Raw genomic sequence first — 26,515 nt, forward strand, 5'->3', positions numbered from 1 at the left:
GCTGACTTTTTCTTCCTTCTTAAATGATTTATGACATTCGAGTCATGCTTTTATCACGCCTCTAAATAAAATGGAAAACTTCTAATAAAAGGAGATATTTTCATATTTCACTTTTATCACGCTTCAAATATGGACGATGTTGGGATAAGCTTGAAAGAAGATTGAGAGAAAAGACAATCCTAATCCTATTTGTGTTGAGATTATAAAGAGATAAAGATAAAGAGATTGTGATATATCTAGATATGATATTACTTATAGGAAAAGGATTGTAAACATCTATATATAAAGATGTCGAGAGAGAGATGAGATTTGTGAGGAATATTGTGATTGTGAGAGCTTAAGTTTTTGAGCTAGTTTTCTTAAGCTAATAAGAAGAGATACATTCTTATAATATGTGTGTTCTTTACAAAGGTTTACAACAATATTTGGTATCAGAGCTATGGGTGATATAGTAGTCGCAAAACCAAAGGATGGAGGCTCTTCATCGATCAAGTGCCCTACTCTTACTGCAACTAACTATACTGTGTGGGCCATGAGGATGAAAATTCTACTCAAGGTTCACAAGGTGTGGGAAGTTGTCGAAACCGAGGGTACAAACGACGAGAAGAACAATATGGCTGTGGCACTTATCTTTCAGTCAATACCAGAGGCGTTGATACTACAGGTTGGAGACCTAAACAATGCAAAGAAAGTATGGGAGGCAATTCGAACGAGACATGTGGGAGATGAGTGTGTCAGAGAGGCGAGATTACAAACGTTGATGGCTGATTTCGATCGACTTAAGATGAAAGAGACAGAGACGATTGATGATTTTGTTGGCAAACTATCAGAGTTATCGTCAAAGTCAATGGCACTAGGAGAGGAAATCGAAGAAACCAAGCTGGTTAAGAAGTTTCTCAAGTGTTTGCCTCGGAAGAAGTATATACACATCGTAGCTTCCTTAGAGCAAGTCCTAGATCTCAAGACCACAAGTTTTGAGGACATTATAGGACGTCTGAAAGCCTATGAGGAGCGTGTTGCCGAAGATGAGGATAATCAAGAAGATCAAAGTAAGTTGATGTATGCGAACATGGAGCCCCAACAACAGCAAGCTCGTGACTACAACAACAACAATTTTAGAGGCAGAGGTCGTGGAGGACGCTTCTTCAATAGGGGACGTGGTCGTGGAAGATTCAATGGACCAAGAGATGCATCAAGGCTCACTTGCTTTCGTTGTGACAAAATAGGGCATGTCGCGTATGACTGTCCGGATCGGTTACTTAAGCTCCAAGAAACACAAGAAGTAGACAACTCGTCGACTCAAGAGGCAGATGAACTGATGATGCATGAGTTAGTATACTTAAATGAAGAGAAGATAGTTCCAAGCAACTACGATGGAAGAGATGGAGATGACAACATCTGGTACCTAGACAATGGGGCCAGTAATCACATGAGTGGTGATCGAAGATACTTCTCCCATGTCGATGATTCTGTGAGCGGTAAAGTCAGGTTCGGTGATGATTCTAAAATCGACATCAAAGGGAAAGGATCAATATAATTTATAGACAGAAACGGAGAACAGAGGAAAATCACAGATGTGTACTTCATTCCCGATCTCAAGAGCAATATAATCAGTCTGGGGCAAGCAACTGAAGCGGGATATGATGTGAGAATGAAAGGAGAGTACTTGATAATGCGAGATCTCCATGGGAAACTTATTGCTAAAGCAGCAAGATCCAAAAACAGGTTGTATAAAGTTTGTATGGGGATTAAGGAGGATTTATCACTTCTGACAACAACAACATCAGAGTCAATTAAGTGGCATTCAAGGTTGGGTCACATAAACATGGAGACCATGAAATCTATGGTGCAACGAGAGCTGGTCATGGGGATTCCAAAGTTTGACATTGAGAAGAAAGTGTGTGGATCATGCTTATTGGGAAAACAAGCACGGCAATCTTTTCCACAGTCTACCGCATACAGAGCTACAAAGAAACTCGAGTTAATTCACGGTGACCTATGTGGACCAGTTAATCCAAGCACAAGTGCAGGGAACAGATACGTTTTTGTCCTCATCGATGACTACTCGAGATACATGTGGACCATACTACTTAAGGAGAAAGGAGATGCATTTGGAAAATTCAAAATCTTCAAGAAACTTGTAGAGCAAGAAACAGGAGAACACATTCAAACTCTCAGAACAGATCGGGGAGGAGAATTCGTTTCAAAAGAGTTTAATCTGTTCTGTGATGAGTGTGGAATTAAACGACATCTTACCGCTCCGTACACTCCTCAACAGAACGGAGTGGTTGAGAGACGCAATAGGACACTGATGGAGATGTCTAGGAGCATCATGAAGCATATGTCAGTCCCTAACCGACTATGGGGAGAAGCAATCAGACACTCTACCTATCTCCTAACCGCATAGCCACAAGAGCATTAAAGGATCAGACGCCATACGATCTTTACCGTGGGAGAAAACCAAATGTGAGTCATCTGAGGGTTTTCGGATGCATAGGGTATGCAAAAGTGGACTCGAAGCTCTTGAAGAAGCTAGATGATAGGTCTCGGATGCTTGTCCATCTTGGGACAGAGCCAGGATCTAAGGCATATCGCCTCCTTGACCCACAGACAAGCAAGATAGTGGTAAGCCGAGATGTGATTTTTGATGAGACAAAGGGATGGAACTGGAAATGAGATAAGATAGAAGAAAGTAGTGATGGAGGTTTTGAAGTCACGGTCGGAGTGTTTGGAAATCATGGGATCACAGAACAGAACAATGTACACAATGAAGAAGAAAAGAAGCCAACTGTTAATGGTGATGAGACAATTACCGCTAGTGATCAAGAAAGTAATGTAGAGAGCGAAGAAGATCAACCTCAGTTAAGAAGATCACAACGCGAGACCTCGAAGCCGAAGTACCTTGATGACTACGTCTTGTTCATGGAGGAAGCTGGAGAAATACTGTTGATGTGCGTAAACAACGAGCCCTATGATTATAATGAAGCAAAAGGTAGCAAAGAATGGATACGGGCTTGCGAAGACGAGATTCATTCTATTACCAAACTGGAGTGCTGGACCCTAGTAGACTTACCGCAAGGTGTAAAACCTATTGGTTTGAAATGGATCTTCAAGATCAAGAGGAACTCCGACGGAAGCATTAACAAGTACAAGGCTCGGCTCGTGGCAAAGGGCTACGTTCAACAATATGGGGTTGACTATGATGAAGTTTTTGCTCCTGTTGCAAGAATCGAAACAATACGGTTGCTGATCAGTCTTGCAGCGTCCCACGGTTGGGAGATACATCACTTGGACGTTAAAACTGCCTTCTTACACGGAGAGTTGAAAGAGACAGTGTATGTTAATCAACCAGAAGGATTCGAGATAGAGGGACAAGAAGGCAAGGTATATAAATTAAAGAAGGCGTTGTATGGTCTAAAGCAAGCGCCTAGAGCTTGGAATGATAAGCTCGACAGGATCTTACTTGAGTTGAAATTTGAGCGCTGTCTAAAAGAGCCATCCGTCTATCGGAGAGCTGAAGGTAATAGTCTACTTGTCATTGCAGTCTACGTAGATGACTTGTTCGTTACAGGAACAAACATGAGAGCTGTAAACGAGTTCAAACTAGAGATGGGGAGAAAATTTGAGATGAGTGATTTAGGTAAGCTATCCTATTACCTTGGGATTGAAGTATGTCAACATGACAAGGGGATAACCCTGAACCAACATCGGTACGCCTTGAAGATCTTAGAGGAAACGGGTATGAAGGATTGTAATCCAGTGTTGATACCGATGGATGCTGGCATTAGATTGGCAAAGTCAGAGCAAGAGAGGGAGATTGAAGCAACGTTATTCAGGAAGACAGTAGGTTGTTTTCGATATTTACTTCACACCAGACCTGATCTAGCATACTGTGTTGGAGTTCTAAGCAGGTTTATGCAAAGCCCTAGGGAGTCGCATGGCGTGGCGTTGAAGCAATGTCTTAGATACTTGAAAGGAACAGCCTCGTATGGTTTAACGTTCGAGCGGTCGGCTTCTCACACAAAAAAGATAGTGGGCTACAGTGACAGTAGTTACAATGTAGACCCAGGTGATGGAAGGAGCACAACGGGACACATCTTCTACCTTGGTAAAAGCCCCATCACTTGGTGCTCACAGAAACAGGAGACGGTCGCGTTATCATCGTGTGAAGCCGAGTTCATGGCGGGGACTGAAGCATCACGTCAAGCAATATGGCTCCAAGACTTACTCGCGGAGATCATGAGCATGTCGAGTGAAAGAGTGGTGATTAAGATCGACAATCAGTCAGCTATTGCTCTCACTAGAAACCCGGTGTTTCACGGTCGAAGCAAACATATCCACACACGGTATCATTTCATTAGAGAGTGTGTAGAGAAAGGTTTGATCGAAGTTGAACATGTTCCTGGCACTGAACAAAAGGCGGATATACTAACGAAGGCTCTTGCGAGAATCAAGTTCAGAGAGATGAGAGAACTCATTGGAGTTCATGAAGTGAAGGAAGGACATTTCAAGCTTAGAGAGGAGACTGTTGGGATAAGCTTGAAAGAAGATTGAGAGAAAAGACAATCCTAATCCTATTTGTGTTGAGATTATAAAGAGATAAAGATAAAGAGATTGTGATATATCTAGATATGATATTACTTATAGGAAAAGGATTGTAAACATCTATATATAAAGATGTCGAGAGAGAGATGAGATTTGTGAGGAATATTGTGATTGTGAGAGCTTAAGTTTTTGAGCTAGTTTTCTTAAGCTAATAAGAAGAGATACATTCTTATAATCTGTGTGTTCTTTACAAAGGTTACAACAATAGACGAAGGATCTAACCTAGATTTAACTACTAAGACCTATAAAAGGGATGACTAAGCCCTAAGAAAGTGCATAGACAAACGGCTAGAACTACGATTTTCAGACTAATATGTTGTATACACATTATGTTGATCAACAAACACCACCTTTGATTTATTCTTCTTACTTTAGTGCATTACTTCATGTTTTCTTAGTATCACGAAGAATACTAACAATTCGGCCCTAGACGATGATCAGAAGTGAACATGACCAACCTTTGGCCACCGTGATCAACACTGATTTACAAGCCCAGTTCAAAGCTTTGTAGAAGCAAATTACTAAGATGAATTCCATTAGGGGAAACAGCAATACCCCCATGAATGAACCCATAATCATCTCTGAGATTCATAATTTGAAAGAAAGATTGGAAAAAATACTCCAAACGGTTGGAGCATCGCGTTCATAACTTGAAGTCAAAAACTTAGTCCTCCTAGACAACCTGTCAAACTTGGTCCTAGATTAAAAGTTCAACTCTAAGGACGAGTATATTTTTTGTTTTATCTTTTAAAAAAAATATTTTTATATTTGTGCTTTTTGTAATTATATGTGTGTTTAATATTAATCTAATATAATTTTTGACAACTTTATTGAACAATGTCAAAATTGAACAAATATATAAGTTGTAATTAGAACTGGTTTCTGTGAAAGAATAGTTAAATGAAATAGATATGTTTTTTGCTCGTCGGAAGCAATAGACATATCATTATACATTTGTTTTATATGTATTATTATATAAGGATACATAGATTTTGTAAAAAGAAAATGGACCTATGCAAAAATATAAGATACATATAATTTTTGATGTATAGGTCGTTCAAAAAAAAGCCGTAGAAAGTAGTGGGCCTGATTATTTCGGAACTGAAGAATGATTACAAAATATATATTAAAACATGCATAGTTATTTTTTTTTTTTTTACGTCTAACGGTCATTCTATTACTCAAGTTTGAGGTGGTCTGGGTAACCAGACCGGAATAGAACAACCAATGAAAAGTAACTCCCTGTGAAAGGTCCTAGCAGTCTTAGATAAAAAATCAGATATCTGGTTGCGCGCTCGTGGCACATGGGTGATTTTGAATTCTGGGAAACAAATCTGAAGCGTCTCTATCTTCTCAAACTCTGTCGCAAAGCTTGGCCACTTCTGGGGCTCCTTTATCATTGCAATCAGTTCCTTGCAGTCAGTCCCAAAACTCTGGCATGGCGAGTGTTGAAGCATATTCTCCATCGCCCATCGCAGAGCTTCTACCTCCGAATGCAATGCTGATTCACATCGAGTAAAATTCCGTGTTCCCATAAGTTGTATGTTCTCCCCGCAATCCATCCAAACCCATCCACATCCACTAAAGCGATCCGAAGTTGTCCAGGACCCATCTAGCATGCAAATATTACCCAAGCTTAAGACTTGGATTTCCTCATTATCGCTGGCCTGTACTACCGGTGGTATCATCTCATTTGCATTAAACCATGCTTGACATTCACTTTCTGCGTATCGAACTAGTTCCAAAGGGTCTCTGTCTATTCCCCTGAATAGCTTATCATTACGAGCCTTCCAAATATACCAAATTATCCAGGGATAAGGATCCCTGTCTTGGTCTGGTTGTAAGATATCATTCTTCCTCCAGAATAGATAGTCCATGTTTGTGTAGACGCTTGACACTGGAAATATACCTGAGCTTGTAGGAGTTGCTGATAAGGACCATACTTGGAGAGCTGGAGGGCATTCAAATATTGCATGAGTTACAGATTCTTCTATTTCTCCACACCTTGGACAATAATTATCGCACCTCATATTCCGTCTCACTAAGTTTCTCGTTACGGCCACCTGACCCGTTATCAATTGCCATATAAGATGGCACATCTTCCTTGGCGCTTTCAACTTCCAAGCAAAGGCTTGAAGTTTAGTGATGCTCGGTTCCAGTATTTCCTTTTCTTCTTCTGGCTTCAATAGATTTTGAGCAACCCAGTAGCCAGATTTAACTGTATATTGGCCATTTCTCGTGTAGTTCCAGCAGAAAGAATCACGGCGATGAGTAGAGCTTATGGCCATACTGCGTATGAGAGGTATACCATCGGGGTGGACATAATCCTCTAGTACCCCTATGTCCCATTCCTTCGATTCCTGGTTAATGAGATCACTGACTCTCATATTTGGATGCATCAAAGGTGCTACAGGTGTAGCTGCTCTAGCAGGTGTCGTTGGAATCCACGGATCCTCCCACACCTTGACTTCATAACCAGAATGAATCTTCTTTCTTATTCCCAGGAGCAAAAGCTTTCTTGCGGCGTAAATGCTTGTCCACACATATGATGGGCTACTTGCAGAGATTACACCTAAAGGTGATGTCATTCGATAATACCTACCTCTCATGACTCGGGCCACCAGTGAGTCAGGGTACTGAACCAATCTCCATAATTGCTTTGCCAATAGTGCTTGATTAAACTCATGGATTAAACGAAAGCCAATCCCTCCCTCTTCTTTTGGTAAACAAACCTTTTCCCATTTCGCCCAATGTATTCCTCTTTTTGGTGGATTTGAACTCCACCAAAATTGTGCAATGGCACTAGCGAGATTTTCCAAATCTCCAATGGGAGAAGAAACGTTGACATAACGTATGTCAGAAGAGCGAGCAAAATAGACTTGATCATTACCTCCTTCCCTCCTTTTGAGAGCCATCTACCTGTCCATCCATTTACTCTATGCATCAGGTTATCTTTTAGAAATGCAAAGAGTTTGCATTTTGAACCACTGATATCCTCTGGGATTCCCAAGTACTTTCCCATTCCCCCCATCATTATGTATTCCCAGTACATCTTTAATCTCTTGCCTGGTGTTTGCATTAATCCTCTTACCAAAGAGTAAGGAAGATTTGTCAAAGTTGATACATTGGCCAGATGCTGTACCATATGTCTTGACTACTTTCATTACTTCTTCACATTCACGGGGCTCTGCCTTACAGAAGAAAAGGCTATCATCAGCAAAGAGAAGGTGGGATACCGAGGGACATGCGCGTGTAACACGCATCCCCGTTATCTTCCCTTGATTCTCTGCATGATTGAGAAGGCTAACGAGCGCTTCCGTGCACAGAATAAAAATGAAAGGAGAAAAAGGATCTCCTTGACGCAGGCCTCTGCTTGGAACAATATTTCTTCTTGGCTGCCCATTCATAAGAACTTTATATTTTACCGACGTAATGCACCTCATGATCCAGGTGATCCATGTTTCGGAGAAACCCATCTTTCTCATCACAGCTTCAATAAACGACCATTCCATTCTATCATATGCTTTACTCATATCAGTCTTGATGGCCATCCTTTTATTACGTCCACTCGGTTTAGTTCGCAAGGCATGAAACATTTCTTGAGCAATCATGATATTATCTGAAATCTGTCTTCCAGCAACAAAGGCTGACTGGGTTTCTGATATCAATCCCGGCAATATTTTCTTTAGTCTCTGGCATAAGACCTTAGAGACAATCTTATAGCTGACATTGCACAAGCTTATGGGTCTAAATTGAGCCATATCATTAGGCTTATTTGTCTTTGGGATAAGACATATATTTGTATCATTCAGACCATTGACCATAGTCCCATCAAAGAGGAATTTATTAACCATAAGAGTCATGTCCTCCTTGACTATATCCCAAAACTTCTGGTAAAAAAGTGCAGTCATCCCATCTGGTCCCGGCGCCTTGTCTGGATGCATGGCAAAGAGAGCTAATTTGACTTCCCATTCAGAAACAGGAGCTGTGAGGCTTTCATTCATTGATCCCGTAATTATCGTAGGAACTTCAGATAATGCCTCTTCAATGTCTTCTGGAATAGAAGACTCAAAGATCTGCCTAAAATAGCTAGTAGCAATGGCTACCAGGCCTTCCTCGTCCTCAACTAAATTCCCATTTATATCCAGTAGCTGCGTGATTTTGTTCCTTGCTCTCCTTTGCTTCGTTAAGGCATGGAAAAATTTTGTATTTTTATCTCCCTCTCTCAACCAAAATACTCTACTCTTCTGTTTCCAGAACATTTCTTCTGCTTTAAGAGCATCAGAGAGTTCCTTTAGCCCTGCTGCAATTTCTTCCGTCGTCGCATTATCGTCAGCGTATAAACCCTCGACTTTCTCCTTGAGCTCCTCCACTAACTTCGCCGAGTTAATATTGTGTTGTTTTCTCCACTCACTCAAGGCTTTTCGGCAACTGGAGATATGTTCCATTATAGTTGCATTGGGGGGAAGATCAGGAGATTTCCACCCCTCCAGAATTACTTACCTTAGTTCCTCATTGTCTAGCCATCTTCTGTCAAATTTAAATTTTTTTGATCTTCTCGTTGGCTTTGTGAGTATGTCTGCAAGAATCGGACGATGGTCCGATCCCCATAGCCTCATATACTTCACAGATGAGTGGGGAAACTTCTCATGCCAATCCGCATTTCCTACCGCTCTGTCTAAGCGACATCGAACAGTTGTTCCCCCTGCTCTCTTCCCTACCCAAGAGAGCATGTCCCCTGAGAAAGGAAACTCTAGCATCCCACAGTCATTAAGCATCTGCTTAAAGGGAAGGAATGAACTATCAGGACGTTGTCTCCCTCCTTCTTTTTCATTATGACATGTGATCTCATTAAAGTCTCCTATCATGAACCAAGGTCCATTTTGTGTTGTTGAGAAACGCGTAAGACGTTCCCAAACCTGATCTCTACGTTCTAATACAGGGTCTCCATAAACAAACGTCATAAAGACTTTTATTCCATCAATGACTGTCTCAATGTCAATCATTCTGTTATTCGAAAATAAAACATTAACTTGAAATTCATCCATAAATAAAAGAGCTAAACCTCCGCTGAGACCAAGTGGCTCAACGGTAAACAAATGATCAAATCCTAATTCGGCTTGAATGTCTTGCAACAGCAGCCTCCTATTCTTCGTCTCAGAAAGAAACACAAGTCCTGGGCGATGTTTCTGACACATCTCCTTAAGGCGTCGAACTGTGAGGTCGTTTCCAATCCCTCGACAGTTCCAACTGAGCGTCCTCATCGGTCAAGGTGGGATGGGTTTTTGGACCCCATCGAACCATCACTCTTAGATGAGCCGGTTTTCTGTTTCTTCGAATTATGGTGGTGGCGTCTTGAGCCTCCAGCTCCACCCTGCGCACGAGCTGCAAGAGATGAAGTTGATCTCTTATGTGGAGATCCTCGAAGAAGAATCTCAAATTTCTTTTTCTGAATGCCCAAAGAAGCACTCGATTTGGAACCATGCTTGGTATGCCTCGACGATTTGTCAGCCAACTTCTGTGTTTTTTGATCAGCAACATAGTCGGCCCTAACCTGACCAGTCTTATCCTCCATCTCAGCAAGTTCCAACCCCATCAGGTCATCATTTTGCATCTCGCAATCCATCATCCCACCATCTAGCTGCTCCGTAATATCCATATCATTAAGCGCTTCAATCACCTGATCATCCTCCATAGCCGGTTTAGGATCCTGTTCCGTCAAAGAGTTAAACGCTAGAGACCGAGGAGTCCCTTTTAAACGTTTAGTTACGTTCCCGTCTAGACTGTGATCACTCCGGGAAGGCGTAACAATAGCACTAGCTATTCTTCTCGTAACAACAGCCACACCTAAACTCCTCTGGTCAGGACTCGTGCGCGCTTGGGACTTCAGTGGAGAAGCTTCACGTTCAGATTGTGCGCGCTTGTCGCTTGTCCGCGGTGGTGGAGAGACACTGCACCTTGGATGGCCGTAAGAACCATCACCTCGATCAGCAGATACTCGCACCAGTCGATCCTGTACCACTTCGTTATCGTGTCGAGGTTGAGACTGAGGCTGAGGCTGCTGCTTCTTCTCGCGCCAGGTTACTCCGTTGTACCGATCATAAGGCTTTGTTCCAGATCGCGCTCCACCATATCGCATCCTCCGGGACGGTTCATCCCGACGGCGAATAATCCTATCACCATGGCCCTTATAAGCCTCGCGAGAATGCTCCATGTCGTAGCTTCTCCCACCATTGTCATACCTCGCACTGTCATAGCGAGAGAGCTTGTGATGTGAAGCAACCAGCGCTTGTGGATGCGTATCAGTAGACCGATATTCCTTCTTTACCAGCGCCTGCAAGTGCTGCTGTGGCCGGTTCTCTTGTAACTGTACTCGCGCAAAGACGCCTTGACGATGAAATGAAGGACAGTACTCCTTCTCATGAGTAAGCATGCCACATGTAGAACAATGCTTAAACAACATCTCATACTTAATTTCAATCGTAACCTCATCCCCATCAGGAGATTCAGCCTTCCTTGCAAACTTTAGTGGACGACGAGAGTCAATATCCAGGAGCATTCTGCCTTCGATCAGCTCTATTGTGTCCTGATGAACATGCCCTAGTCTAGAGCCTATTTCGTTCAGATTGTTCTCAGTCCATAGATGCAAAGGTACACCGATCAATCTAGTCCAGAACGGGATTATCCAAGGATAGGCATCATGGACAATAGGCTCCCACCGAACCAACACAAACATACAGAAGTTGAAATGAAAGGGACCCTGTCGAAGAACAGAGTTTAGCTCATCTTCAGTGGAAAAGTTGAGTAGAAACTTTCCATTTCCCAAATCATTAGCAGTGATGCGATCCTCCATGCCCCATTGAACTGGTATTTTCTGTAGAAGCTTCTCTACACTTTGGTTTTTTGGATTTAAGATCTTCCCGATTAGAGACAGCTTGGATTCATCGATGTTTTGAGAGATATCATGATCAGTTAGCTTGATCGGTTCATCATCATCCTCGTAGAGGATTCCCTTACCCTTGATATCAACCATATGAGTTGATTTGGAACAGTACGAGGACCCCATATGAATGCCCGCGGTTCAATTCCTCTGCTACCACGATCGCAAGCAGAACAGAGCAGAAAGAACACGTCGTAAGGTCAGATCAAACGAATGGAGAAGGCGTGGTCAAGATTGATTCAGAACAAGCAGATTAACTGAGATCGCGACGTAAGATCACGTCAGAACTATCAGATCACGTGAAGAGACGCGACCAAACAGAAACCAGAGCCGAATGAAAACAGAGACCGGAACCGAGTGAAACAGAGTGATGTAAGATCACCTTGCTGTAATCCCCACGTCGGTGAACGTGAAGATCAATGTTTCAAAGGAAACTTCCAACAGAGAGAATCACATAAGGGGACGATCACAACCATCAGGCGGCTGTTGCTTGGGTGAGACTTCACAAGGATGCGATATGCTGAGAGACCTCTGAACCACAAGGAGTGTATACTAGTCTCCCTTGCGACACTGCAGGACCCGGGGAGTGCTGAATCACCGTCAGAAACGATTGGATCTAAGAATCGCCTTTTACTTTAAACTTGAATTACATACATAGTTAGTTATGTATAATAATTTAGATGGAGTTATAAAAATAGTTGGACTTAACATATATCAATAATATTCCTAATTTAATAATATTGATAGAATACATTTCCCAATTTGCTTAGTCGTCAACACTTTAAGCAAAAATTTCAAATCTCATAAAATTGCTCCCGATATATCTAAAGTTCATGATACTGCCTCCAATTAAAAGTTTATCTTGATCTGTTAAATGTCAATAGTTATATATTTCCCGCTATATTTTAGAAATTCCGGATTACATGATAAAGATATGAGAGTTAACTTGGAAGTTCTACAGGTTAATTATATTACAACAATAATATGATACATCAAAGCTGTGTCCATAATCCACTAGTAAGTTCTGATAAAGAAGAGGAAAAAGAAAACATTATCCGCCAAAGTTCCTTTTCAAAGACATTTGTCCGAAACTACAAAACCGCATCAGCGGCGTTTCGACTTGTCCCATTGATCAAGCAAACAAGTGACACCTTCTTCAAGTGTAGCCTTCCTGTCTTCTTTTAAGTTCCACAGCTCTGTTGTAATGTACCTTCCACTTGGGTTATACTCGTTTATCTCCAACAATGCTCTCGTTACCGCATTATAAGGACCATCTCCTAAATCTTCCTTTAGCTCCCTCAGCTTTTCATCTCTCTCATCTATTACTTCCTATAAAAAAAAAGCTTTCATCTTTCAGAGAGAAAGGATACAACATTAACCAAAAGCAGTAAAAACCATTTGGTCTTCTTACCACTTCTCTTTCTTGATTTTCGAGCTTGATACGTTTAAATGGATGCCAATCAGGGTCTTTGAGATAGTCTTCCCAGAGCTGGAGAACGTCAATAGCTCTGTCCTCCACGTCTTGCTGACAATACTTCTGCTGCAGTGCATCCATGAACGGTTTCGTCACCAGCTCTCCCATTCTCTTTACACCGATACTTAACTTCCACTCTTTCATAATCTACAAGATAATGCAGTGAAAAATAGTTAAAAACCCAAAAGATTTGAATGAAAAAAAGAAGAAGAAAATAACACTTTTGATACGTACGTTAACCAATTCTTTACGAGCTTCTTGAAGCTCATCGTTGGTTCTGCGCTCTCTGAGTATAAGCGTTTGGTTAAACTTGTCGAGGTCTGCGAGTTCTTCTTCTTTCTCGGTTAAACTTTTATAGATTTCTTCCACTTCTTTCACAATCTCAGCGTCGCCGTCTGATCCCATGTGCTTCTTCACGTTTAGCTCTCCTTTCAACTGCTCGATCTCTAGCTCGATGGCTTGTTTCTGATCTCTTTGTCTTTCTAGTCTTATGATTTTCTCATGGAGCTCCTCCTTTTGCCTCTAAGAGTTTACAACATCACACAAGTACTAATGAACAATAAAGCCTTTGTTAAGGGAGAATAAGAAGCGGAAAGACACTAAACCCTTTGATATTCAGCCAGCTTTTTAACTTCTTCATCCGCCTTTTGTTGTTCCATGGAAGCTAGTTCAAGAGAGCTATTCTTGGAGGCATTCTGATAACAACAAAGACGAAAACTATTCAGTTTTAAGCCTAACGTATATTTGAATAAGAGAGTAGATGAACACCTGTTGTAGATCTTCAGAGAGATTCTTTCTCTCGGTTTCATTGTGTGCTTCCCGCTTAGCCAACTCAATACCCTTGAGTTCAAGTTTCTTCTTCTCCAACTCCAGCTTCATCTTCAACCTCTCATGATCAGCAAAGATCTTGTTAACATGACCCATTGTTCTCTCCTGTATAGCATTCAGCTCTCTGTTATGCTTTTGCAAACTCTTCTCCTTCTCTTCCAACCTCTCTTTAAGTTCCCTAGACTTCACTGAACACAGCTCCTCAAACTCCTTCACCCCTTTCTTCTTATCCTCCACAAGCTGCGTCAGATTCTGCACAAGCTTCTGCTGTTTCCTCGCCTCCTCTTCCGTAACCTCAGCTATAGTCTTGAGATCACCCTTCTTCCTCAAGTCTTCTCCTATGAGAGTACTTCCGTTGTAATCATCAGCACGAGCTATCCACGCGTAAAGCCCTGTCTTAGGAGGCCCATCTTTCTTCAACCAGTCCTTTTTCCCATGACCATCTACTTGATAAGCCTTGTCAAACAGAAGAGCGTTGTGCAGTCCGTTCCAATCTCCGTTGAAATCCACAATAGCAGTTCCTGAAAACCCCCAGTGATTCCATAAAGGACGAACCCTAGTAGGGTTAAACCCTCTTTGAATGTACTCATCTCTAAGCTTGGACCCGCTCTCACCCGCAGATCGACCGTCTTGTGTCTTTCTTGTTGGTATGTTAACCACAACACCTGTGATTGTGATAGACACAAACACAATCAATAGAGTAACAATCTTTGTGGATGCAGAGTGAGTTTCTTTATGATACCTTTCCAAGGACACACAAGCTTCTCGTCCTGGTCACAATCTTGAATTGGGTCTCCGGTTTTTTGGCGCTTAGATGAAGGCTCAGCTTCTGAGTCAGCAAGATCTTCTTGGAGGTACTTGACAAGAGCAAGGTGGCTAGCTTTCTCCTTTGAGGTTCTTTTCTCTGAGTTGCTGTTACCAACTCCGGAAGCATGTTGGAGGAGATCTTTGTACTGGAAACTTGGTTTCTTCTTGTTTGGACAGTAAGGACACGTGAAAGCTTGTGGAGAGAGTTTCACTTTCAGCTTTCCGCTTTTAAGAGTTAGGTAGATTTTGTCTGCATGCTCTTCCATTTCAGATTCGCTCATGTCTGAATCTTCTTCGTCTGAGCTTAAAACCACCGTGCTACCCATCTTGTTGTTCCAAAAATAAAACTGATCAAAACGTTATTCCTTTTTCATTCTTAAACAAAGCATTATGTCAATTGCATGTTTATTTTTTAAAAGAAATTATGAAGATTTTTTGGTAATCAAGGAGCTTCGGATGCTTAAAATTTAGGAAATTTGGACAGCGAGTTCGAATTCAGATGAGATCGGTCTTCACATCAGTTTATGTTCTGTTCCTAGTTTCTCTGAAGAATGCAGATTAAAGAAATAAGAAAAAAATGAACTTACCGAGGGAAGAAGAAGATGACGATTGACGATGGCAAAGCGGGCGATTGGTACTCAGTGTCGTCAAGATTCAAGAAGAAGCTCTCTCTCTCTGTTCTTCTCTCCTATTTACCCTTTCTTCAAGTGATTTTGTCCCTAAAATTTTCACTTTCTTAACTTTAGGGTTGAAGAAGGAAGGTTAAAATATACTTTAATCTTAGTGTAATAATTTCTCATTCCTATACAATCTGCATTCTTTTTTTCTTTTTCTTTTTCTTTTTTAATATTATTTTTAAATTTCATGATAACAGTGTTATAATAAATAAACAATAAATAAAAATAAATTTTATGTAGCTAAATTTTATCATTGCTAGTAATTTTAAAATTAATATATTTAAAATCAATATATTTTAAAATTAATAAATTTGATTTTAGATAAATTTTGTAACAATATTATTAACATAATATAAATTAATAAAAATATTTAAACGAATATTGTTTTTTTGTCTTTTGCTCTTCTTAAATTTTCCGAAAAGTTATTCTATATTATTAAAAACAATGATTTGGAAAATAAATAAGAAAGGATATGCTAATCTTTTTAAAATAAGTTCTTATTAATAATTTAAATTTTGATGAATTGTTGTAAATAGAGTGTTTAGAAACTGAATATTTCTGTGTTATTATTAATGATCAAGGGGGTTCATTTATATAAGGATTACAAGATGAAGATAAATGAAAAGTATCCAAAAGCTAAACTCACTAGGATTAGGAAAACTACTAATACATAATAATGGAAAGATTACATTTACTAGGAAAATGAAAGAGTTTCATTTTCTCCAAGCTTTGTGGCCGCATCTCTCTCTCCTGAAGTCGGCTCTCTCTCTCCTCTCTCTAGGGCTTCGGCCATCTCTCCATCTTCTAGGTATTGGACCGGTTTCGGGCCGGACCTGGTTAATGGCAATCCACTCCACGATTTATAACACTCCCCTTGGATGCCATAACCATACATGATTTGTAGTACGCTTCATGTTGCCTCATTAAAACCTTATCAGGAAAACCCAGTGGGACAAAACCATGATGAAGGAAAAAGAGTACAACACGCACTACTCCCCCTGATGTGAACCTCAGTGTAGGTTCTACATTCTACGCATCTTGGTGCGTGATATTTCCTGTATGTATAGGATGGGAGTAATCGGCCAGTTTCATTACTGAACCGTAATTAGACCACTTCGACTTCTTAGGTCGTTTCTCATGTCCTTTGACATTGAGTGTCCCGGTAAAGCATGTGTGCTAAATAATGTGAACTATATTGTTCTCGGGGATCACTATTGGGTCTTTGCAAATCGTGTTTGCATGTGTCCATATTCTAGACGTGATCGTCTACTGCCAAACTCTTTACTTCGGCAATTTATGGTTACCATTCGACCATGTTTCAATCTGGCCGATCCATGTTTAGATCATAGACCTTGTCTATACATGTCCATTACTTGTCTCATGAGTGTTCAAGATCAATGATCATTGCTGTGAGTTTTATAATTTTTCATTATGGCTCTGTGGCCGAACACTCTCATGTATCTCACATGTGGACATCGATCTTTCTTGCTTTAGGTAATACCATATCTATCTCGGACATTGTAGTCCTTTATCCATCTCTTGATGGTGTCTCATGACCTCTGTTGCTGTGGATTATATCACACACTGAAATATATATTATTAGGTCATAGATCTCGGCTCTCACAAGCTTATGGACTACAATACATTTGTATCCGGTTGATCTTTTGTCTCTACTAGCCCGTGATCAAGAAGAAGGGCCAGACGCCTTTTAGTCTTAAAAGTCGGACGCGTCTAGTAGAAGAGCCAGACGTTCTTTGCTGAAGAGCCGGACGCCCTTAGACGGACAGAGTCGGACATCTTTAGTTTGAAGGGCCGGGGCCGGATGCTTTTGGTCGGACACCCACATAGATTTATTCTATGCCTACTAACCTCTTTTAGGTTTAGTATAATCACAAGGAATTTCAAATATATGGACTGTATTGGATTGTCTTTTATACAACTCCAAGATCAATGATCATGCGTGATCAATTTCTTTTATATACTATATGCAGCTGCTTTATGTTTCAGTCCATGAATCAGCTTAGGAACGAAGCTGTTCTTTCATCTTATCCAGTGATCCATATGCTGCTTACTACATCATTGTATCTAATTTCTTTCTTATGACCAAACCATTGTCAATTTCGAAAATCTGTAGCAGCAACCACCACATAGGAGTTTATCTCCTTATAATTTGTTCCTTTGATCTCTGTGAGTACCTTGTGTAACAAGCTATAATCTAATGCTGTTAATAGGAAAAATGAACACCTTTACATCATGTACATCTCTCACGGTTTCTTTACTTCTCACAAGATCCATCTATTTCACTGGTTGATCAGATGGCGTTTCTGTATATGTATATGGCCAATACGCCCATCTCTCTTTTAGATACTTTGAACCTCCACGTTTTATCTTTTCTAATCTCTATGATCTTTTATGATTGTATGAGTACTCATTCGTGGGTTCATGATCCTCGTTCATCTCTTTATGTTCAAGTGTTATAACTTTATGTATCTTTATACAAATGTGTGTGTGTGTCGACACTTTCATGTGGTTCTATTATGTTCCAGACATGTTCTATAGATTTGAGATCTTATTATCCAGGACCTTTATTACCTAGTAGCTTGGCGTTCCAAGACTACATGGTTTGGTACCTTAGATGTGTAGCTGCGCAGCCTTTTCTCAATGTCCGGTATGGTTTCTCTTATAATCTCGGATCTGTATTCTATGCACCATTCTTTTCTATCCGAGATTCCTTTATCTTATGGAACACTTGGTCTATCTTGTATAGACTCTATAGCAACTTGATTATGTCTCTTCTAGGACATTCATTTGGTGCTAAGCTGGTTAGTCCTTTCTCGGGTCAGTGTCTGGCATTTTGATTAGCTTCTCAATTAGCTAGCTTTATATAATCTTTCTTTGGATGTCTTAAATCATAATGTATTGTTCGAGGATCTTTGCCAAGACAGTGATGGTAAAAACCATTCGTACTTTTAACATTCTTTATCCAGCTTATAATCTTTCTCCTTTAATATTCGGATTCATTTGTTTCATGCGATCCGTACCTGGCCACTATTTGATCACCCATGTTTTGGCTCTCGGTCCTTTTGATTTCGTGGAGAAGATCTTATTCTTATATATTCCCAATCCTCTTCTGAGGATCCATCTTAGACGGCACATATATGTATGTGGTGGTTTATTCAAAATCTCTTAAGATGGTGTATGTCTGGTTTTATGACCCATATTCAATCTGAGATGGAAATATCTATGCTCACTTATATGGCCTGATGCATATTATTATTCTATACATGTAAATTCATAATGTCCCCAAGCTTATAGACCTTAGTCTTATAGATAATGGCTTACATGGCCGAACCTTTTATAGGTAATGGCTTATATGCGGCCAAGCCTGCACTATATAGCCAAGTCATGGCCAAGTCGGGGCCAAGCTGTTTATAGGTGATGGTCTTTGCAGCCGACCATAACATGGTCTCTTCGGCCGAGTAATGGCCTCTTCGGTTTGGCCATTTGTATCATGGCCTCTACGACCGAGGAATGGTCCTTTATGGCCGAGTAATGACCGAGCCATATAACATGGTCGTAGACCATACACGAACTTGTAGTATTGATCATGGGTTTATCCTCTCTCCCCCTCATGACCATACTATAAGGTCGTGGTGCTTGGGACAATTAAGCCTAATGAGTTTCCCTTTGTGTACATGTTTCACAACGTGAGATCTTTTACGGGATAACTCTGTGCCTTTTCAATCTTTGCATCAGGTTTAGACTTTAGGATGGCTAATCCTATCATGCCATATAATGTAAAATTTCGTGGTGTTATCTCTATATGGTTACCACATCTCTTGCCTCTTTATCATACTGATCTGTAGCATAGTTTTGATCAGTAGAGATCATAGGTATAGTCTCGACCACTTTCTTTCAAGGTCTTAGGCGTTTTTTTTTCTTAAAATCTAAAGGAACTTGTTTCCTTTCTTACCCATTGTTTCTACTTGGAAACCATACATTATAACTTCAATGGGTCACATGTTCTTTTGGGTGTGTATAATGCCTTTTAAGGCAATGCCTTAGCCATAGTTTCTTTACTATGCTTACTATACCCATTCATGATTTCTTACTCGGTTTTATGCCCTTTAGGCAACTCTTTAAAATCATTTATATGTTCAAGTAAGGCAAGACATAATGAAGACAAACTTTTATTTATATATAAAAACGTGAATGCCTAATTAGGTTAAAGCAAAACACAAATCAAAGACTTAATAAAAATTATCATGTCGAGATCTTTTTTTAGTCAAGGTATAAGTCGGCCTCACAATCTATATTTTCCCAGGCGGCTTTCTTGGATTCTTCCTTATCATTTCTAGCCTCATTGGCTTCAGGAAGTCTCATCTCACTATCTCGTTGCTCAATGTATCTTTTCTGAAGTTTCTCAAATCGACTAATATTATCTTTAACTTTCTGCTTTCTTTGCTCAGTTGCCAATAGGTATGACAATAGGTCATTATAGGTTTTGAAACCTTTAGCCTTATGTGATAACAATACATCCTTTGGATGGAATGTGGAGTATGTTTTAAATAATAAATCATCGTCTGTTACCACTTCACCACATAGTTCAAGACTATGAGCGATTTTCATTAGAGCAGAATTATATTCTTCCACGGATTCAAAATCCTGGAACCTGAGAAGCTTCCATTCATTCATGGTCTTTCGCCAAAATATCATTGAGTATCTGGATTCTAGTCTTGTCCAAAGTTCACAAGGATCCTCTATATTTTCATACTGATTTCTCAGTTCCTCAGTGAGATGGTAGCGCATAATTGTTATGGCTCTATGCTTTTCACTTTCAATTGCATTATTTCCTTCAATGATACATCTCCTGAGTCCTATAGACTTCATGGCAATTGAAGTGTTCATTTCCCATTCTTGATAATTATCTCCAGAGAGATTTAGGGCAGCATAATCCGAAGGCTTAAATCTCGACATCTGAAATCATTTAATCAATTTATGATTTAGAACTCTTGCAACCAATTCAAATAATCAGTGTATGATTTCATAAGTCTATCTATGATACTTAGGCCATACGGCTTTGCATTTGTGATGCTTATACCTCACGGCCATTATAAGATACAACGATCTTAAGGATCGGATCATAATGCAATCCAGTTTATAAAACCATCCGGATACTAGGCCACACGGTCACTTTGATATTCACTAAGCCACACAGCTTTTAATCAATAAAGGGCACAAGGCCGCAAGTATGAACAATGTATTAGGCCACACAGCCATATACAAAACATGATTATTAATCTAAGTGTATTCAATCCTATTGCTTAGTTGCATATCTATTAGGTTTTACCAATTTCAAGGTTGGTAATATTAGATTTAAGCACTCTAGCAACCTAACTTTCATTCAAAACAATATTAAACTTTCAATCTTTAAAGTTTAAGGTTTCAAGGCCTTTAGGATTTTAAATTCGAGATTAGGGTTTCATTTTAAACAAGATTCAGATTCAAGTTTTAAAACAATCCTAATCATAGCTCTAGGCGATCAATCAAATACTCAAGTTTCAAATCAAAATTAAAAACCGATTTTCCAAAATTAGGGTTTTAGGGGATTTTGAAAACTTTGATCTTTGATCAAGAGGATTTGATTTGAGATTCAAAAACCTTTAAGGTTCTGATTTTAATTGATCAATGGATCAATCTCATTTTTAGGTTTAGATCGAACTTATAGAGCTTCGATTTACTCATAGGGGATTGATTTATTTAACCTATGGCTTTTAGTTTTAGTGATTATCCTTTAGGGTTTCAATCTTTACAAAACAACCAGGTTCGATTCATGTTCTCAGATTAAGTATGTACCTTTGTTTTTGCAGGTTTGAACCGGACCACCAAAGATCAGAGACGAGCTGAGACGAACGGACGCGGGACGGCTCCTATCGGGTCGCGTTGCCGAGAGCTATCGCGAGCTTGTTTCTTCTCGCAGATGGTTGCGTCTGGTCGGAGATTTGGTCTGAGTTGGACGTAAGCTGAGCTGAGGCTGAGGACGTTGATCACGGACAGGGAACGCCTAAAGCTGAGCTTGATCGGAGTTGAGCTTGATCGGAGTTTGCAAACCGGAACGCAAGCAAGAACAATTTAGGGTTCTTCGGGATTAGGATTCCAAAAGATCAAGACGGCGCCGAGTATTGTTTCTGCGATTGTGGGCGCGTCTGAGATCGGATTGACGAACGGTTTTCGCTGATGGATTTGTTTCGTCAAGAGCTTCAATTTGATATGTGGCTCGTCGTCTGGTTCCTCAGGGTTTGATAGATAGATCGATTTTAAGTTGCGCCTGATTTAGGGTTTATGTGTGACGGATTTTAGGTTAGGTTTTGTCTCAGGGTTTTGGAGTCTATCGTGCTGATAACGTGTTGTAAATAGAGTGTTTAGAGACTGAATATTTCTGTGTTATTATTAATGATCAAGGGGGTTTCTTTATATAAGGATTATAAGATGAAAATAAATGAAAAGTATCCAAAACCTAAACTCACTAGGATTAGGAAAACTACTAATACATAATAATTTGAAAAGATTACATCTACTAGGAAAAAGAAAAGGTTTCCTTTTCTCCAAGCTTTGTGGCCGTCTCTGTCTCTCCTGAAATCGGCTCTCTCCTGAAATCGGTTCTCTCCTGAAATCGGCTCTCTCTCTCTCCTCTCTCTAGGGCTTCGGCCATCTCTCCATCTTTTAGGTATTGGGCCGATCTCGGGCCGGACGTGGTTAATGGCAATCCACTCCATGATTTTAATCATTTAGCTTAAATCTGACTCTGACCGAACTCATGCAAGTTTACTTTTTTCCATCCTCACATCAACAAGCAACGCTAATCAAAACCATAACCAGATTAAACCGGAAACAAAACCGGCCTCAAAACCCAGAATCAAACAGAAACATTTAACTTAATGCAAATTCAGATTCACATATAGTATTCAAATATGTTTACACCATAGTACACAGAGAATTTCTAAACAAAGACATAGGAAAAACAAACTGGTACGAAGAACACAACGACAACCAGACAACCGAAAAATTACAAATCCGGTACGGTAAAATTAACCGGTATAGATGTGGAGACGAATGGCGATGGTGAAGATGGTGATGAGAGCGAAGAAAATGATGGTGTGGACGAGAATCGAGGCGCCGCTGGTGTGCATATTCCCGAACTCCACGATTCGACCTCTCGCCGGAATCTGAAAGAGAAGTCCCGGAGTCAGAAGCACGAACAGTATCACAGCCACCACTACAGGTCCCCAATCTGCCATACTTTGCCACTAGAGAGAGAGAAATATAAGAGAAGAAGTTAGACAGAGGGAAAATGGTTGAGAGAGTTTTTGTTTTTGTTTTGAAGAGTTCAAATTTCAAAACTTCCTCCTGCGATGTGAAAAAGGAAACTGCCGGTGGCAATGGCACGTGCGGATACGTTGTTTTCGAAATATGTGACACGTGAGTCCGTGACTAATGATTATGACTGCTCGTTTACGAGGGAAAAGCGCCAATTTTGACCCTAACAATTTCGGTCCGGTCAAATACGATCCGAACAATTGATCAGTACCAAATACGACCTTAACTCAATTATAATTCAAGAAAATTAGCCAAACTTCTTCAAACGTACCTAAATCTACATTAACTCTAACGGAAATTAGTCAACCATTAACAATATAAACGACGTCAATTTGATATATAAGGAAAAGTGCCAATTTCAACCCCAACAATTTAAGTCGTGCCAAATAGGACCCGAATAGATGATCAGTGCTAAAAACGACCTCAACTCAATTATAATTTAAGAAAAACTACCCACACTTCTTAAAACGTGCATAAATCTACATTGACTCTAACGGAAATTAGTCAACCGCTAACAAGATAAGACGACGTCGTTTTGATATATATATATTAAATATGTTCATTCCATGACTCAAACCGGATACCCTTTTAAAGGGACACAGTTACAACTAGACTAAAGTAACTTTTTGAAATATTATTACAAATTGAAATTATATAAACTATTATTCTTCTTCATCTTATCCAATTTAAAACTTTGGTGATTGCTTTTATATATTTTAGTTATTGCTTAAGATTTCTAATATTTTGTACAAGATATCTTAGTGAAAGAAAGGTAAAAAGCCTCTTAACATTTTTGAACAAAATATCAAAAATATATAATATTAACTTTGAAAAATAAAAAAATTCCACTTAAGTTTAAAAATTAAAAATAATTTGTATAAGAAAAGTTTATAAATAAATTCAAAATTTTAAGTATATTTAAGATCTTATAATTATAAATATTTTATTATTTATATTTTAGTAAGGTATAAGTTTATTAAAGATATGATAAATAAAAAACATGTTAATGTATTTATATAAATCAGAAAAAAATTATCACCAAAATTTTATATTGGATAAGATGAAGAAGAATAGTAGTTTATATAATTTCAAATTTGTAATAATATTTCAAAATATTACTTTTATCTAGTTGTTAGTGTGCCCCTTTAAAAGGGTATCACATCACGGTTTGAGTCCCGAATGAACATATTTTTAAGACTATATATATATATCAAAACGACGTCGTTTTGTCTAACCTCTGTTAGAATCAATGTAGATTTATGCACGTTTTAAGAAGTTCGGGTAGTTTTTTTTTAATTATAATTAAGTTGAGGTCGGTTTTGGCACTGACTATTTGTTCGGGTCCTATTTGGCACGACTGAGAGTGTTGGGGTCAAAATTGACACTTTTCCGCGTATATCAAAAGGACGTCGTTTTATCTTGTTAACGGTTGACTAACTTCTACTAAAGTCAATGTAGATTTAAGCATCTTTTAAGAAGTTTGGGTAGTTTTTTCGAATTATGATTGAATTGAAGTCGTATTTGGCACTGATCAATTGTTTGGATCGTACTTTGCACGACCTAAATTGTTGGGATCGAAATTGACACTTTTCCCGTTTATGACGGAGTAAGATTAAACATGGCTCATCTTGGATCTAATTATATATGGCTGAGAATTTTAACCTGGCCCATCATATATACTGGTTAAAATCTTTTTGCCAAGATTAACCAATACAGTTGAGTTAAAATCTGTGTATTTTTTAATCTTTTTTGCCAAGTTGGGTTGATTTTCTTAATCTCTCTAATAATCTTCCAATCCACTTGCAATCTTGCACAGTTGCATACTTGCATTGAGTCACTCACATATACTTCTCTTGAAAAGGGCAAGAGAACAGTATTCTATTTAGGTTTAAGAAAACTTTCTAAAATAAAATCATGCAATTATATATGTATGTTCTCAGTTGCCGATAATTTTGTCGTTCTTAGGTCTTAGCAAATGGTTACCTATTTGCTATTGTATATGTATAACGATCAAAATGTCTTTCCCAAGCAAGATTTCCGACAGACCAGAAAAAAAAAAGCATGCAATTATGGGGTTGATTGGTAGAGGCTGTAGCTTTGAATTTTTTGCTTTAAGATTTAAGCCATAGATTTTATGGCTTTAGCTTTAAATTTTACTAGATATTGATCCGTACGGACGCACGAGTGTTTTCTTTAAAATTCACATTGTCAAAATTTGTGATATATAATTTTGGTATATATATTTTACTCTTACCAATATTTTTTGATGTTTAATATGATTGTATAGTTTATAGTTATATGCATCATTTTATTAACTGTTTTAAATGTATTAATTGTTTAAGTGATTTATATATATGTATATATTTATCTTATTGGTTTAGCATTTTCTAACCATTTCCACGACATGAAGTGTTTTTACTTGAATCTGTCATCCAGTTTTAAAAAGTTTAACATTTTAAGAAGAGTAATAGTTGTTTTCATAGATATGTTTAGGTTGTTCAGCAAATCTAATATGCTTTGAAGCTATAAGATATATATATATTGTTGGTCCTAGTGTCTATTAGGTTAAGAAGAAACTTAACAAAATATATTGTCGCTACCACCCTCGTATTTGTGGTTAGTAGCGGTTTTTGGCGTTTTACAACAATCACAGAAAACATTGTAAACCGTTTTGCATCGCTCCAAATTTTTTAAAATCAAAAGCTTGTTTCAACTATATATGGTTTGCGGTTGTAGGCGATTACTGGAAAGACAATAAAAATATTTTTTTAATGGTATAAATATATATATAATATTTAATTAAAATTTAATTTGAGATAATATAAAGATTATAGTATTAAAGTATTTATATTATATTTTTATATTATAAAAAGTCAAAACAAAAATATATGCTATAATTTTTTAGACATTAATATAATATATATATATATACACACTCACATATATTTAAACCCAAAAGTTCTTTTTAAAACTTTAATACTATAATTTTTTATATTAGTTATAATAATATGATTTTTGATATATATATAATTATATAAATTGTTACTAACATTGTTCATTTATTATTAAATTGATGCTTTATTTGATTGGCAACCATTCATATATAATTATCAGCAACCGCACCAATTTCTAACCGATGTATTAATCGTACAAATCGCTTAATAACATTTACAACCAAAACTATCCACGTTCACAAACTCCTGCAACGGTAACCACAACTGATGTATTTACACAAGTAAAACCTTTACACGTTTTGAAAAGGAATATATGAATCTTTAAGTAATTAAAAGCTGTTCCTTTTTATTTTAACAGTTTATCATATTTAATTTGTTAAGATTAGAGATATAAATTGATAACAATAAATTGCATAATAATATTATGTGGTTTAGTTTTTTGGAATATTTCTTATAGTTAGTATTCTGTAATTGATTAGTTCCGTATAAATTGGCATGTGGAATAAAAGGTATCAAGGTAATGTAAATTAATGAACAAATTATTATCAAATTATGTGTTAATATATAGGAAATGAATATTTCATGTTCATTTTAAATACAGACTGTGTTTGAAAAATTGATATTGTTTTGCTCAATGTGATAACTTAAAAATAGAAGCTGTTATGGAATGACAATGATTTTAATATTATTTTGTGGAGCTAATTTAGTGTGTGCTTCGAAATATATGGTCTTCAGTATATAACAAACCATGGGATTGGGTGCAATTTGCTTCAGAAATACTATACACTAAATCGGAAATACACATTCACAATTGAATGTACTAAATTTAAACACATATTCCATGGTTTGGGTT

General features: G+C 38.4%; 2 protein-coding genes across 3 annotated transcripts; both read right to left on the minus strand.

The window, feature by feature from the left end:
• Nucleotides 1-12,486: 12,486 nt before the first annotated feature.
• Nucleotides 12,487-15,419, minus strand: LOC106406580 (protein INVOLVED IN DE NOVO 2). Of its 2 annotated transcripts, none has more exons than XM_013847270.3 (7): nt 15,242-15,419; nt 14,590-14,980; nt 13,788-14,512; nt 13,625-13,714; nt 13,254-13,541; nt 12,957-13,166; nt 12,487-12,874 (listed from the first exon to the last, which is right to left on the minus strand). In XM_013847270.3, exons 2-7 carry the CDS (start codon nt 14,978-14,980, stop codon nt 12,650-12,652), a joined length of 1,929 nt encoding a protein of 642 aa, XP_013702724.1. In that variant the 5' UTR covers nt 15,242-15,419; the 3' UTR covers nt 12,487-12,649. The 2 variants fall into 2 exon arrangements, with proteins under 2 accessions (XP_013702724.1, XP_022566355.1); XM_022710634.2 differs by having other exon boundaries at nt 14,590-15,001; nt 15,242-15,371.
• Nucleotides 15,420-22,249: 6,830 nt separating this feature from the next.
• On the minus strand, nt 22,250-22,725 carry BNAC03G53020D. The gene has a single exon (XM_013845653.3). It carries the CDS (start codon nt 22,627-22,629, stop codon nt 22,420-22,422), a length of 210 nt encoding a protein of 69 aa, XP_013701107.1. The 5' UTR covers nt 22,630-22,725; the 3' UTR covers nt 22,250-22,419.
• Nucleotides 22,726-26,515: the final 3,790 nt, after the last annotated feature.

Source organism: Brassica napus, chromosome C3 (genome assembly GCF_020379485.1).
Source record: "Brassica napus cultivar Da-Ae chromosome C3, Da-Ae, whole genome shotgun sequence".
NCBI classification, from domain to species: domain Eukaryota; kingdom Viridiplantae; phylum Streptophyta; class Magnoliopsida; order Brassicales; family Brassicaceae; genus Brassica; species Brassica napus.